Genomic DNA, 17,201 nt, shown 5'->3' with positions numbered 1-17,201 from the left:
AATTGATCCAGTAGTCCAAAAACTGTTATGCATCCATAAATCAAATAACCCAGCTAATACTAGGACCATAGATCTAAATCCACTCCAACAAATAAATAAACATGGTGGAGGGATAGATTTATAACACAGTGCTTACCCACTTCACTAGAACAAACTAACTCTCTAAGTTAAACAGTGTGACGCACTGTTTGCCTTTCAAAAGGATAACTATTTGAGTATTCATAAATTCACCCCTGGTATGAATGGACTGGCCCTTCTTGAAAAGGGAGGAAAGGCTTATGGGTGGGTACTGGCAAAGCTGAAATTTCCTTGCAGCTCAGTTGATTTACAACTCCTATGAACCTATGACATATGACAAAGTCACATCCTTGTATGGAAGCAGAGTTGGTGGCTTTTCTCGTAACTTTTGGGTGACCTGCATGGACTTGAGGTATGTGGGAGAGGAAGAGGAGTATGTGCTACCTTGTCTGTGCTGAAGGATGAGATCTTTTAGGGTGTGTCTAGAAGACTTTGACAAAGGTATATACATAGTATTTTATAAACAGTATGTGCACTGGTGAGTGCATTGCAAGACCATGACACTACAAACAAATCAAGTATATCAGACAAAATACTTTAATGTACTTTTTGAGCTTGTGTTGCAGATCATCTTGAGATGCCATTTTCTGTAAACTTAACCCAACTCGTACATTTAGAGGTTTTGATTCGTGCAGGGGAAGAATGTCATTAAAATGAATATGTTTCCTTTTATGCCACCCTCTGTCTTTACAACTCTCCTCTTGGGCAGCTGATATTTATGATTCCCTAGATTTTCCATTATTTTTTCATAGCTGTTCCAAGTCTGTTACAGGCCGATAAACAGAGCACTTAAAATGTATATTTAGCTTTATTATTTTCTGCAGATATCAATCTCCACCGAAAATTCACAATTTCGTACAGTTTGTTGCATTAACTAAAGGGCTGACTAAATATATAAAAAATAGTTACATCACTCTCACTTTGTGGATGTGGATTTTGTGCAAGACATTCTGAGAAGCAGTCAGCTTTGTAGGAGATGGCTGCTAGAAGAATTAATGGGACTTATTTAGACAGCATACTTGGACATTACAGGTAAGTGAACATTTTATGTTTGGCAAATTCTGATTCAAACTGTGTATTATCATGGGATCATAGGAAGTTACTAGGCTATTCCCCTGAGGCCCTTACAAGCCTAGCCACAAATTTAGCCCATGTTCTGATAAGTCAGCACCTGATGCCACAGGTGGAATCCCAGGGGTGTATTTTCTGTTCCCCATCCAGTTATTCAGGTTACACTTAAAAAGGGTTAATGAGGTGCTCTGCTTGATATGGAGCAGGAGTCTATTCCACAGAAGAGGGAGTCTCTGGGACACATATCTGTCCCGCCAAGTCCTATTGATGTCACAGACCAGGTTGAGGTCACATGTGCAGGTTACTCGAGTGGAGCTCGACTTACGGATATGCAGCAGTTCCAACAAGGTGGGGTCTGAGATTGCTTTGTATGCCAGACAGAGGTCAACTCTGAGGAGTCTGTAGGAGACTGAGTAGAGGACAGGGCCTTTAGCCTGTAGTTGTAGGTAGGTACTAGGCTATTGGCCCAAGGGCCTAAGTAAGCCTAGCCAACAAGGTTCCCTGGTTTACTCCACCCAAGAAAGTTATTTTCCTGTGCCCCTGTTGATCAGAGCCACAGAAGTGATCCTCAGGGTGTATTTCCTATTTCCCATCCACTCATCAAGATTTTTATTGAAGACTGCTAATGAGGAACTTTGCTCGACATAGATGGGTAGCTTGTTCCAAAGTATGGGAAGTCTCTGGGACAGGAATCTATCCCTCCAGCATGTCCTGTTTATTGTGGTGACAAGGTTTAGGTGCCTTGAGCATGTAGCTTGGAGGGATTGGGATTTCTTTAGGTGTAGCATGTCCAACAGCTCTGGGTTTGACATAGCTTTGTATGTTAGGCAGAGATTGCCTCTGAGTAGGTGATATGCGACGGAGTAAAGCTGGAGTTTTTTGAGACAGTCAGTGTAGGTCATCTGTTTGAGGCCAGTAATTCTCTTTGTGGGGTACTTTTGTGGCCTTTCCAGCTGCTGCAGATGTCTTGTGAGGTACATTCCTAAAGGGAAGTTTTACTATATAATGGGTCTAATGAGTGTCGAGTAGAGGGGAACAATGATCTCTTTTTTTTTTTTTGGATGAGAACCCTTTTGTGATGAGGTGCGCCACGTAGAAGGATTTCCTGACTATAATGGTGATGTGATTCACAAGGGAGAGACTACTGTCCACCTGGGTCCCAAGGTCTCTTATCACACCATTCAGCGTTAAGAAGACTGCCACCTATGTGGCAGTTCATGGGTACAGAGTTTTGACTAAAGGGGATGACAATGCACCTTTTGGCATTGAGTTTGAGGCCATGGCTTTGACAGCAGGCATCTGTCTCAGTGAAGCCCTTCTGTAGGATGTCCACATCATTTGGGGACTTGACTATGGCTCCTAGTTTGCAGTCATCTGCGAACTTCATTAGCCAGAGGCCTTCTGTGTTGGCCTGTACTTCAGAGAAGTAGATACCAAACAGCAGAGGTCCCAGGACTGAACCCTGTGGTACTCCACTTGTCAATGGTTTGAAGTCAGATTTGGAGTCTGCAACTTTTGCATTGTGGGTTCCGTCAGTGAGCCAGTTGACAACCCATCTTGTGATGTAGAGATTTATACCTAGTTTAGTGAGTTTGGCTATAATTCTGGAATGTGGGATGGTGTCAAAAGCCTTGGCAAGGTCAACATAGGCTGTAGGAACCACCTTACCCCAATCCACGGCTTTGGTGACTGCCTCAAAGAAGTCGATCAGGTTCAAGAGGCAAGATTTGCCTTTCACAAACCTGAACTGGGTGGGGTCCACAGTTTAGAGGTTACCAATGTCTTTGTTTATGAGTTCCATGATGATACATTCCATGGCATTACAGACCTGGCTCATCAGGCTAATAGGGCAATAGTTCCCGGGATCAGTGGTGGCTCCCCCTTTGTGGAGAAGGATAACTGTCGCTGTGCACCATTCAATGGGCACAAAGCCTGACGTGAGGCTATGATTGAACATGGTGCTTAGGTGTGAGACACAGGCCTTTGACAGGGGCCTATAGACCATCTGGTGCTGATGCAGGCCAGCTGTGGCAAGACGTTGAATTCTGTCAGTCCTACAGTCCCAGACCGCCATACAGTATATTACCCTGGGGTGACAGAGTAGGTGTGCTAGGTGTTCATGCCAATACTTTCTATCAGTATTGATCAGGTGGTGTGGATGCTGGCAGGGTGATACCTACAGTTAAGGACACACATGGGTGGGACACCTGTACTGTATATGCTGCATTCTTTCACTATTGCCATACACAGGTGGGGGTCATATGTTCATAACCCAAAAGCTGGTAAACGCCCAGAGAGGTACCTGTGGTTGGTGTTTGGGTGAACTGGGTGCATGTGTGTTATCTACACTACTTGCATCTGACTCACAGATATGTATAGGGCATTCCTGTTATGGTGGCATGTGGTGGGGCACACCTGACTGTTACTAAATTTCTACATAGTATTGATGGGAGAAAACCTGACTGTTACTACATGTCTACACAGGATTGGGGGGGCAAACCTGACTGTTACTACATGTCTACATAGGATTGGGTGAGGCACACCTGTTTCTACAGTGGTGCATGGCAGTGGGGGTGGTTCACACTGGACTGTTACTACATTTCTACATTAGATTGTGGGGGCACACCTAACTGTTACTACATGTCTGCATAGGATTGGTGGGGCACACATGACTGTTACTGCATGTCTACATAGGATATGGGTGGTGCACACATGACTGTTTCTACATCTACACAGGATTGGTGGGGCAGACCTGACACTTGTACACATTTGCTATGACTCTACTGGTATGTCTGCTACTATATTTCATTCTGTTTTCTAACCTATCATGCTGACTACAGGCATATCAGTGTACTACAGGTCTTAGGTTTGATTGACTTGCATATTAGTTTCTGACTTCCTACCCTACAGAACTAATATCCAAATGACCTGATGTAGAAAGTCTGTCTGTGTAGGCCTGGGGGGGGGGGGGGGGGTTACCCATAGGAATCATTCAGAGGCCTTAGCACAGCCTTTGATGGTGGTTGTCTACACCTATCCTGCTGTCTGAGAATGTTATTGGGTATGTGAACATCCCTGACTGGCATGTGTGTGTCATATGGACACAAATGTGGCCCAGCACATTTCCTGCAGTGGGTGTTTGTCATCATGTGTAGTACAAACTTCTATGGTGATACCAGTATTTGTTACAGATCTCATGCTGCCACTATAGGTGTCTAATATTTGCTGGCATCCCATTCAGCCACCAGATTCCCTTCATGCTCACATCAATACCATAGATACAGGTAACAACACATACTACTCCATTTGGCAATTGGTAAGGTGAGTGACTTACCTTGTGGGTGTGCCAGTATTGAGGATGGTGCTGGAGGGCTGCCTATGTCGGATGCACATAGTACACTCACTAAACGTGGTTGGGCACAGGTAGTGTTCATGTTTGGCATCACTTTTAATGTATCTGTGCTTCAGAGAAACGGGTCATTCCCTGGGTGCCTCCTGTGTCAGTGTATGTGCTATGCGTTGCCTCTCTGCCAAATACCAGGGCATATTGAGAACACCTCGTTCTTCCTACTGGGGCAGGCTCATGTTGTTCCTCCTCCAAGTCACTCTGTGGCTGTACAGGCCTTGGCAATGGTGGGGGGATGTGTGACCCTGCCCCGTGCTGTTCCTGCTGAAGCTGTTTCCATAGGATCATACTGTGTAGCATGTCACATAAGATGACAATTTGAGTTCATGTAGCTGGTGATTACTACAAGGCTCCACCGGATGTATACATGTTTGCATTGCAAACACACGCTCTATTATAATTATGGTCAGTGTGTGTGCCTCATTATGGAGTTCTTGTACGGGTGTCTGTGCATTTCTGATGGGTGTCATCAGCCACGGCTCCAGTGCATAACCAGCATCCCCCAGTAGGTGACCGTAAGACATGTCCCCTTTGGCAAATCTCTGGTACAGCTGCATCAGATGCCAGATGTGGGAATCATGATACCTTCCATTACATGTTACCAATTGTCTCAAACTCTGTAAATCTTGTAAACAGCTTTTGACTTTTACTGTGTGAATTTGTTAAAATGTATCTGCATGATATTTTTACACTATGGGCAATTGTGCTCATGCTTTCTATTATTGATATGTACTGTTATTTTTATTCGACTGCTACCTGTACTGTAATGTGTTTCACGGAGCTATTCTACCCGGGCCTCCACTGAAAATGGGTTTCTCTGTGGACAGTCTACTTCACCCGGAATCTAACTGGAAATAAAGAAATCGTACAAGTTGCTCATGAATTGGCTTAGGGAGGAACTCTGCTTCACATGGATGGGGAGCCTGATCCATAGATGGAGTAGTCTCTGGGATACATACCTATATCTGCAACAGGTCCTATTTATATCACAGGCAAGCTTTAAGTGTTTAGAATGTGTAATTCTGGTGCTGCGTATGTTGTGGATATGCAGGAGATTCATCAGAGTGGTGTCTGACAATGCCCTGTAGGCCAGGCATAGATCTCCCCTATAAAAGCCTGTATGAGACATAATACAGGGCAAGGGCCTTGTCTTCCAGAAACTCTAAAGCGATGACTCGTGTATTTGAGCTCTTCATCATAAATGTGATCTGCATGTAAATCCATGATGATTGGAAATGCTAAGTAATGACATAGATTTGATTTTCTGAATAGTTCCTTCGGACAACCATTTATATTCATAAGGGCAGTATTGAAAACCTGCCCTTATTTTGGGGTAGTGGCTTATGTAGATTTCTGAAACTACTAGGTTGAGAGGTATCACCATAATTGGGCCTTTAGAGAATAACTAAAACCAGTAGGACCCACCACAGCAATAATCTGAAAGGGACATATCTGTGTGCCTTGTAATTCTGTACTGTGCTGCCTAAAAAGTCTGACACATTCAATCAAAAAGGGGAAATATGACAGATGCTACAACAGCAAGTTAAACTCAGACAAACTTCTGCTAGGAGGCTAACACATTCTAAAAGCAAACAATCTAATCTACACCACTGAAGAGTGGGTTGTGCTGAACATAGCCTCATTACCCTCTCCTCTTACAAAGGTCCCATGCTCTAGGAAAAAAAAAACATACTAAATGACTGTCAGGTCGTCACATCTCTGCACAGGTTGCAAAGACGTCGCAGCTAAAAACTCTTGCTGCTACTCCCCCACAAAACTCAAGCACTATGACTGGCATAAATGAAATGGACAGCAAATAGGCTTTGTACGTTCTCTTAGTCTGGCACGTGACACCATGCATGCATGCATTCCCCTGAGCGAGAGGGTGTTAATAGATAATTTACAGCAGAAGAGGAAAGCATTTGCAAGCCAATCCATCTGTTCTACACTTTAATGCAGTTCTGTCATTCTTCCCATTCCATTTAGAATCTTGTCCCAACAGATGACAACCTTTTCAGCGCAGCAGTGCAAAACACTTGTGTCTAGACTGCACCTCTGCCCCCCCCCTCAACCGTGATCCTAAGCACCCACACTAAATTTTCCATTTCATGCTTTTCTCCTCAGCATAAAATGGCCACCAAATTAAGCTACTCCCAGATGTCAAGTTCTCTCCTTGCATTGCAGCTTCTTTATTAAACGCACACATTTCAAATAGAACCCTATGGAATTTTTAAAAACTACAGAAACAGATAAAGTATGGAAACAAACTAATAAACGGAAAATAATCAAAAATATCTTTTGACTAAAACTTTCAGGAATTCTATTAAAGGATAATTGTAAGGAAAAAGACAATTAAAAAGGCCACAAAATCAGAGGCACTTTCGAACTGTAACAGAAAAGAAAAGCGATAATGTTTTCAAATGAATGGTAGTCAATTAGTGAAGTGTACAGAATTTTACCAATGTTAACAGAAATAAAAATGAAGATGGCACAAGGCGTGACCACACCAGATTTCCTCAATGAACAGTTTAGGGTAGGGTTCTTAACAGACATTAGTTAAAAAAAAAAAAAAAAAAAGTATACAGTTCCATTATCTAATAGGCACATGTTAATACACCTCTACACTCTAACACATCTGTATCTAATAGGCACATGTTAATACACCTCTACACTCTAACACATCTGTATCTAATAGGCACATGTTAATACACCTCTACACTCTAACACATCTGTATCTAATAGGCACATGTTAATACACCTCTACACTCTAACACATCTGTATCTAATAGGCACATGTTAATACACCTCTACACTCTAACACATCTGTATCTAATAGGCACATGTTAATACACCTCTACACTCTAACACATCTGTACAAACTGTCTGCCTACAACAGTAGCCTACTCAAACATTTACCTTCAGGTACAACAAAAGAATAAATATGCACAGGCTCAACATTTTTTTTTTAATTTTTTTCTTCAAAGCTTTTCAAAACTTGGTTTGCAAACCAAAAAATGTGGTCTTAAATGTCATAGTTAGCCCTGGAAAGGTTTCCCAAAAGATGTGATGAAATGCGAGTCAAAAAGTGATTTGAAAGACTGAAATACAAATGAACAGCAGGAAAAGATGCAAGAACAGCGGCAGTACAAGAGCTGTAAGAAGTACTCACTGAAGCTTTTAGTCTTCTGTTGGTGTCTGTATATACACATAAAGGCACAGCACTGTGACTTATAAGTACTTCACTAGCTTCCTTTAATGACAGCATGCTTCACAAAAGGAATCTGGTATCCTACCTTCACTAATCAGATGTACTTTTTGTTCAAGAAATAATGTCTTTGAATACATGTGCAAATATGTAAAAACACTACACTTCACACTAAAGACAGGATTTAAGGATAAAGGTACAAAATGCTTGGAGGAAGCAAAAATGACTGCAGGGGAAGGAGTGCAATGATTTAAAACACGACTAACTCCAAGGAACAGAAAAATATGGGCGAAGCAATTTTAATAACTGGATATAGTGTCCCTTTCTATTACTACTATCATAACAAAATTTGACATACTATTCATACATCTGTAGAACAATAAGTACCTGTAACTCCTGGGGATGGAACTGTGGAAACTGGCATCTGTCTCATTCCATTTGCAGCATTCTTTGAGTGATTAGTGTTATCATTTTTGACTAATAAATCAAACAGGGTCACTGCTGCAGTATCAAGCTGAAGAAAGCATTAAAAATAATTAACGTACACCCCAATAAAGTTAAACAAATGCAGACAGTATTTTCTCCATGACATTATTTTAAAATTATTTAAAAATTTGGCAGTACATTCTAATCAGCAATAAAGCCCAAAATTAAACCAATGTGACAGCACTCACCATTATCAGCTGATCTTTGAAAGAGGTCTCTATAGATGGCAGCACACCGGATTTCTCAGTCTGAAGCTTCAGTTCTACATACAGAGTTTAAATGTTCTATTTTTTAATGTCACAAAAACAAAACTGGTTAACGAAAAATAACTGAGGTGAAGACAAACTCCCAATAATAAGTCTAACCACGCAGGACTAGATCAAATTTATTGAGCACTTTCATCTAAATGAAACGACTATCAGAATATCAAAACACACAGGAAATGAAACATTTATGGTATACACACCAAGCCAAGTGATCAAAAACCACCAATAAAGATGGTCAGAATTTTAATAAAAAAAACAATCTTGCTTGCCTGAATTTTAATAATTTTCTCTTTTTTTTTTTGTTTTAAAAAAGGTTCAGTACTGGGATAGAAGGGGTGTGATGAAAGCTACTTTGGCCACTTGAATTAGTTGCTGATAAACCACTAGGTTAAAATGACAATGTGCTCATCATTGTATTTTCATAAAGAAACACAGCGTGAAATAAAGGTTATTGGTGTTTTTTGATCACATGCTGGGAGTGTACTCGACAAATGTTTAATTTTCTGTGAATTTTGTCATTCTGATCAAGTCTTTTCATTCAAATTCCCAATTTTACCAAATCCTGTCAGTTGGCATAGAGGATTAAGGTGCCCAACAGTTAATAAGCTGCTTACTGTAACCAAAAGGGTACAGTGTTTGATTCCTTCCACCTCCATTTGCTAAATGTGCGACTGAGCAAGTCATTTAATTAGCCAGTGAGCCTGTGTTGTCGCTGAAAAGGGACAACTGCTTTCAGTGGGCTTACCAGGTTAACAAATGTATATACCAGGTTAACAAATGTACATATTGCTGTTGTTGTTTGTCTTTTCAGCTTTTCCCGGTAAGGGGTCGCCACAGTGGAACTCCAGTCCGCTAATAATTGGCAGTAGATTGTTATGGTGCCGAGTTGCCAGCCCGACGCCCAACCTTCAGCGAAGGCATGTCCATTTACGCATGTCTTTCGGTGGCCACTCGACTGCGGGGAGAACATGCAGACTCCACACAGAAGGCACTCCCTGCACACTAGCTGAGAATCGAATGGGAGAACCTCTTGCTGTGAGGCAACAACGAAACCGCTGTACCACCGCGGCTTACATGTACATGTATAAAAGTAAAATCAGCCCTCATTCATGTTCCGATTTAGAGTATGACGCATTTTTGTGGATATAGTGCACTTGTACTCATCAATGTTAATGGATCTAGGATGCAGACCTCTGCAGTAGGTTATTTGCAGAATTACTTATTCTGCAGTACATAGCTGGACCTTATTTTTATCTTAAAAACCTACATGCCTCCAGCTGTTCCACATCAGATTAGGACAATGTGCCAAGCCTCTGCACTCCCTCCCTCTGGATAATCCCATGCACTCAACGAGCACAACCTAAAAGGCAGGAAGAAAACAACTGCATAGCCATATCTGTTTGATTTCCTGGAAATCCAACAACTTGAAAAAAGGTTATGTCCAATCACAGGAGGATGTTGGACAGGTACAAATCACCCACTGCAGAGGGCTCCTTCACTGATATTCTGATATACTGACAGAAGGCCTCTGAGCCACAAACCATAATCTCAAATCCCTGAAGAGCACCAAGGACATACAGCACCACCCTGAATGAATACCGACACACACAAGTCCTTAAGATCACATCACAAGGTATATAGTTACAGGAGACTTCACAGTGAAATGCACAGACATGCTACTCACCAGGTTGAACAAGGAAGAGGTGATGGTAAGCTCCCTCTCGGGAGGCTGGATCCATCCTCCTCCTCTTTGTCCTTGTTTATCTTATTTTACAATTTGATAATACATTTCTAAAATTTTTACTGCGTGGAGCTTTGAGCTTACTTTGCTTTTGTTGAAATTATCTGTGTAGAGTTCTTGGTGTATCCATTATGTTTTTTTTTTGTGTAGTTAATGTTACAGTGAGAACACAACAGCAAATATGTACAGAATATACAGCTGAAGCATTTTAGCAACAGTAGGCACATAACGCCAGTAAATGTGCTCCTGCTTTTGTCAGCAGCAACATTCTCCATTGTTGTGGAAGCAAGTGAAATGAGTTTAAATACACATACTTGTTTACACATGTAGACACTGTACACCTTTTTGAGTACGTACCCAAGGTGGGCAAGAAGCTAGCCTATTAACATCTTGGGTAACACAGCTAGCTATATGCGAATTTGGTGACTTTGTCATAAAAGTTTAGATTTGTAGTCCTTGAATTCAGTGACATTTGCATCTGAAGGCTTAGAGATTTTGATGGAGAAGGTTACTTTGTGACTGGATTTAATCGGTGAATGGTAATAGTACAAACAGCTGCTATGCCTGTAAGGACCTGGTTAAGAACATTTTGTCCTCTAGTGTGTTCTTTGGTCTAAGCAGTTTTGAGCATAACCTACATCTGAGGTACAAGCGTGCCAGTTAATCATTGAGTACAAGTTTCTCAGTTAATCATTGGGTAATGAAAGTATACTAGGAATTTGGACTTTCTATTTACAGGAAGTTCATCCAGAACATTTAGGAATATAATAATGGTTTTAAGGGGACATGGGGGAAGCTATGATCTGATAATTGTGCCTATTCTGTGTGATTTGGTTCTCAATAAGTTCTGATTTTGGGTTTCTCAATTTGTCTCGAGGTAACATAGTCTCTAATATGGATATGCCACCACAGTTTCTACAAGGTATGCACAAAATACAGGTATAGAGGGACTGCTCTCCAAGTATTTAAACTGAGTTTCAGTAACAAGACACAAGAATGTGCTCCAAATGCAGGAGAGCCTTAAAATCAGGTAACTTATTTAGAGTCCTAGCACCTGATGTGGCCTTGTGTTTGATTTGCTTTACTAGTTATGTTAGGAGGTCCATTAGTTTGCCTTTGCCTAAAAAAATACACTATGGGGTGGGGAAGGGCTTTCACCACTATACAGAAGCCTTAGAATGAGAGGTGCAATCTTCCCCTGAAAAAAACAGATGATCACAGAGTCTGACAATGTACCTGTGGTGGAGTACTTGCTAGGATCTGATACTGGGATCCAGTCTAATAGAGAATTTGATATCTTGCTATAATGTGTGAAACTATACAAGTTCATGCTAGATGTAGGGGACTTAGAGTTTATGTCCAACCAACTGATATTCATATCACCTAGTAATATTTTTCTTGTGGAAATATTATGGCTATCCTGTGCAGGACATCTTTCAGTATAGTTGTATTATCACTAGGAGGGATATAAAGGGCAGTAATACATATTTGTTTACAACTGTTTATTTTGAGGAAAGCAATAAGAAGCTCTGCTGAACTGAATTTTGGTGTTGGCTTGCTGTAAGGGGAAACATGGTAGGTACTTGGAAATATTAAAGCTACACCATCACACCACCTTTCCTCTTTATACTGTCAATGCAGATGATATTATAGCCAGGAGGTACAACTTCAGAGTAATTTATGCTGGTTTTAAGCCAAGTTTCAGTTACAGCGAGAACATTAGGCATTGTGTTAGACAATCCAAGCATGTAGGTCAGCAGTTTTTTTTTTCTTAAACTTCTAACATTTACTGCAGTAAAAATTAGAACACCAGGGTTGGGTTACAGAAGCGCATGGGAGATAATTACCTTTATGCTCATTGCAATAGGTGGGTCAAGGATTAGGGTGTACATCTCCTCCTAGAAGGATTTTAATAATATTGGGGAATTAAACATACTTGTTTTTGGAGAGAATTCTTGCAAATAATTTTGTTTTGGTTTGAGCCGAGTGCAATTAAGCAGCCTATATTTGGAATAAAGGCAAGGGGGCAATACTAAATAGGTTTGGTGCAATGTGTGGAGAGTGTAAATAGGAAGTATGGACAGGAGGTTGGGACAGAGGTTGAGGGATATTGCGAGACATTATTGAATCATGGTAGGATGAAAGATGGCACAGTAGGAGGAGAAGAATAGAGGATAAGCTGAAGAGTAGCATAATTTTCACAGATGTCAGGTGGTCAATTTACAACTGAGATCAATCAGTTTATAGCCAAAAAAAAAATCAATTAACCAAGATATGCAAGTAAAACGGGTTGTCTGTCGTTTCCTGAGATAAATGACTGGCATAAGCAGTACAGTTTACTGGTGAAGCAAAAGAGGGCAGTGGCCAACTAAATTAGAGGTCCTTAGAGTGCATGGATCATTAGAGAGAGACCGTCAATCACAGAGCAGGCATGTATTTAATTGATTAAAGTTAATACACAGCAAGGTTTTCATGATAAACATGCTTACATTAAACACTGACAAAACTGTCAGTAAACTTGTGGATGTACAGCCTTATGGCAGAGTTCGAGGTCAGATGTAGTAACTGCAGACTGTAAACACTGACAAAATTCTCAGTAAACTTGCAGGTGTAGGGCCTTGTGGCAGAGTTTCTGCAATATCGAGGTCAGATGTAGTGACTGAAGGCTCTGCTCTATGAAGAAAGATAGTGAGAGTGTGAAAGGAGACAACACATATATACAATATAAGTCTGCCAGTTTCCAAAGCTTAAGATCAATTTCCCATGAAGCCAAACCATTAATCAGTAAGAGCAGAGCTGAAGAAAGAGTGGTTAGGGTGCCAAGCCCTTCAGAGCTTTCATGCCAACTGAGAGAGGGAGGCTAGAGCCCTAAAAAAGGTAAATGCTAGGAAACTAAAAATAAAAATCCTCACAATCCTGTCTACAAAAACGTACAACAATGAGGAGGATTGGGAGATGGTGTGACAACTGCAGCACTGATTATTCAAACATTTACTGTTACAGTAAGTTTACTTATACAGCTGTAGTATGTTGATCATTTGATCACCACTGTCTTAGCATTAGCTATATAGGTAGACTACCACGGCATATACTAACTGGGAGGAGGAAGGATTCAGGAGCACCAGGATAATGGGAAAGCCTGCCCTAGACCTGGAGAAGGAATCTAGTTTGTAGGCTTTACAAGGGTATACACAAAAGAATAAGTTAATGCTTCTAGAACAGTTCTAGAATCCACCCGTTACCATTACTATGGTGGATAAAACAAAAGGGAACAGCATGAGACATCCACTTGGAAATAGTCTGATTTTGACAAAGGTTGTCCTGTTTTTCTTACCTTCATAAGAAATGAGTGTCTCTCAAAACTTTAGTTATGTCAAGATAATATCAGAGTAGCCTGTGGACATCCAGAGGTATGGAAGATCCTTTTCTTTCTAAAGCTTAATAACAAAATCATAGAGATGGATAGCTAGGCAAGTAAGCTCAGGTAATACTTTAGGCATAAAATAAAAAAAATGAAAACCTTATCTTTGCGAAAAATAAAGGTTGTCCCACTACACGATGTTGCAACTTATATAATTTTCTTACAGAAGTCAGAGTAACAAGCTGTTGTGCTCTTAAAAGTTGGTAAAACTGGTCTAACAGCTTTTGTGATATCTGATTGCCTCAAGGCTTGCTGGTATAAAAACATTCCCTTTTTGTAAATTCCTGCAGATCACTGCTAGAATCTCCTTGTGTTCTGACTGAGTGCTTCTCAATCTGGAAATATAGAGCTGATAAGTATATTTTTTGGCACTTTGCTCGGAGTTCTGCACTGTCTATTTTTGCTTGACTGAACTATTTATACATTTGCTGGCATTGTTTTCTGATCTGTGCTGAAACGTTTTTCTCCCACCCTCCCATTCCTGTTGTTTTCTTAAAGTTGGTGCTTCTTGAAGTTGCCCGCCCCTGCTGTAAATTTGATCTGGGACACTCCTCCCAGTCTCAGCTCTTTAGGTCATTCTACCCAATACAGAGATCATTTGGGAACACCAAACCCCTTAGTCACGTGACCTTGAATTTTTTACACACACACATATATATATATATATATATATATATATATATATATATACACATATATATATATATATATATATATACACACACATATATACACATATATATATATATATATATATATATATATAAGACACTTTATTCAGCTGTACATACTTTTCTAATTTGTTTCTTCCTACCACTCTACTTCTTCTTGCCTTACTTTTTCCTGCTACTTGCTGCCTGTTCTCTAAAGTGTTCAACTGCATCTTTTCTTTTGCATTTATTACTGCTTGCTTACAGCCTATCAAAATTAAGTGTTATTGGGCTTTAGGCCCACCCCTTAGCTCTCCTTGGCCTTTGTCCCTCAGTTTCTGACAAATATGGATGGAAAATTTCCTAGAGTTTCTCCTGCCAGACTGGTTGATATGGGCATCCTGAGACAGTGTAGCAACTGCCTCATGTACACAGACAACTATCTACTACTACCACCTAGGAACACAATTTGAGAGAGATGTGATTATATTAGGAACTAGAATCCAAGCACTCTCCGCCTCAAGCCAGTATATCTGGTAGTGAAAAAGGTTGTCAACACAATCACTACACCTCAACCACCACCCACACCTACACAACACACACCTACGTAAGGGGAGGTCCTTCACATAAATATACACAAACAAAGGAGACCTCTGAGGCAAAAACTCACACGATCTCCACAGCCCTCCACTCCACATACCACACACAGTGCACACACCTGTGCCTCACAACCACTAAGGCTTTACCATAAGCCCAATATATTAGTCATAGGAGACTTCATTGTGAGACGCACAGATGTGCCTCTCGCCAGGCTGGATAAGGAGAAAGTCACAGTTAGTTGTCTGTTGGGTGCCAGAATCCGCCATATCACACATGCATTCAAGTCTCTCAACAACAGTACTGAGCTTGCGGATTGTGTGTCCCAAGCAGGTATGTCCTTAGCCTTAAGCAGCATTCTGCCGTTACCCAGAATGATGCCTCAATACAAACAGAAACTGATTGACTTTAACAATTGGCTTACTTTCTGGTATCATTCCAGGGGGGGATCCAGTACCAGACAGCCTAGGAAGATCTGACCAACAGACCACGATGCTTTGCCAGAGAAGGCCTGCATCTGTCTCACCTGGGCTTCAGGCTTCTGGCAAAGGCTCTTGCCTACCCTACAGTGCCTTTTATAGGAAAAGTGATGCGGTTAAAACTACCAACATAAAAATTTCAAAAAAACACAAATTAAAGGTCATGCTGCTAAGCGCTAGGAGTCTAAACATGAAACTGCACTCATTGCAAGCATTCCTAAGCCTGGAAAATGCTGACATCTGTGCAGTCACAGAAACCTGGTTCAAAGCTGTGGAGAGCACCCCAGCCTTACCTGGTTACTCATCCTATCATACATTCAGACCCCAAACTGTGGGCAGTAAAGCCAAAGGAGGTGGAGTTTCAATATACATTAAAGACATACACACCTCCAGACTGGTCAAGCAGTATGATGCACAGGAGACACTCCAGCTGCAGTTAACCATTGACAAGACCCCTATTCAAATCATAGCTAGCTACTGGCCCCCAAATCTGACTCAAGATGCCCAATCCACCTATTTGGACCTGTTTGAATCTATCAAGATTCAACCCTTTACCCTGATCCTGGGTGACTAACTTCCCAAACTTACACTGGAAGAACTACTCATGCTAGAACGCAAATGCCTTGGAACAGCTAGTCAATACCCCCACAACGGTGATATCATCTTGGACTTGGTATTAACCAACATGAGTAACCACTGCAGCATCCCTATAGTATCATCCTCCCTGGTAAGATCCAACCACAAAGCAGTCACTTTCGAAGTCGCCATCTCCCCCAACCCCCCTCTAGCTAGGATCAGACACAAAAACGTCTCCAAAGCTGACTATAGCCTCTTGTGAGATGGTATAAACAGCTTCACAGCCCCCACTCCCTCTGCAGGAACTGGCACCAATATCCAAAATGACTCCAAAGCGCTATACAAGCATTTATATAGATGCATGGAATCAGGAATACCCGACAGGACTAAATCATCCTCTGCAAGGAAGAGTAAACTTGCCTGGTGGACATCTGAAATAAATAAACTCTATAACAAAAGGAAAGGAAAAAACTGCTGTCCAAGACCAAGAAGGAGCAGATGCTCAATTGTAAGCAATGTCTCCTTAGCCTGAACAAGCAAATAAGAGCACTAGTAAAATCCTCCAATGCAAATTTCGAGTCAAAATTGGCCACATCTACTAGAGACAGTCATAAGGCCTTCTTCACATATGTCCGCAATCTCAAAGGAAGCACCCAGATCTGTTCAGAACTGGTGGTCAAGGACACCACATATACAAATGCTGCAGATATAGCAAACTTCCTGGCTGACAGATTCAGCGCAAACTTTACCCCTCTGTCCCCTAAATCAGTAAATCAGGACATCCCCAGTACCTGCCCCTTCCCCTTTATAACTAGGGAACAGGTCATCACTCCTCTCTCAAAGGCAAAATATACAACCTCCATGGGACCTAACACCACCCCAGGCTGCATCATATGTGAACTTAGGCAGGAATGTGCAGCACCATTAGGCACCCTATTCAGCCAAAGCCCGAGTACTGGCCTCATCCCTGCTGAGTGGAGGACGGCCACTGTCATCCCTTTACACAAAGGTGGAGTGTCCACCGATCCGGGAAATAATAGACCCATCAACCTAACTAATCTGATCTGCAAAGCCATGTAATGGGTTATCATGGATCTCATTAACAAGGACATTGGCAACCTCCAAACACTTGATCCCATACAGTTTGGATTTGTCAAGGGAAGATCATGTCTGCTAAATTTGGTTGACTTCTTTGAGACAGTCAGCAAAGTCATGGGCTAGGGGA

General features: G+C 41.3%; 1 protein-coding gene across 3 annotated transcripts in view; it reads right to left on the bottom strand.

Moving 5' to 3' along the window:
• TRIM24 (tripartite motif containing 24) overlaps positions 1 to 17,201 on the bottom strand; it is a 1,966,170-nt gene that overhangs the window by 546,004 nt on the left and 1,402,965 nt on the right. For all 3 annotated transcript variants that reach the window (XM_044087935.1, XM_044087936.1, XM_044087937.1), the window contains exon 12: positions 8,148 to 8,274. In XM_044087935.1, the coding sequence (XP_043943870.1) occupies positions 8,148 to 8,274 (127 nt within the window). The remainder of the gene's footprint in view (positions 1 to 8,147; positions 8,275 to 17,201) is intronic.

This window comes from Protopterus annectens, chromosome 11.part0 (assembly GCF_019279795.1).
Source record: "Protopterus annectens isolate FY-2018-M chromosome 11.part0, PAN1.0, whole genome shotgun sequence".
NCBI lineage: Eukaryota > Metazoa > Chordata > Ceratodontiformes > Protopteridae > Protopterus > Protopterus annectens.
This window is presented reverse-complemented; position numbering and strand designations above follow the sequence as displayed.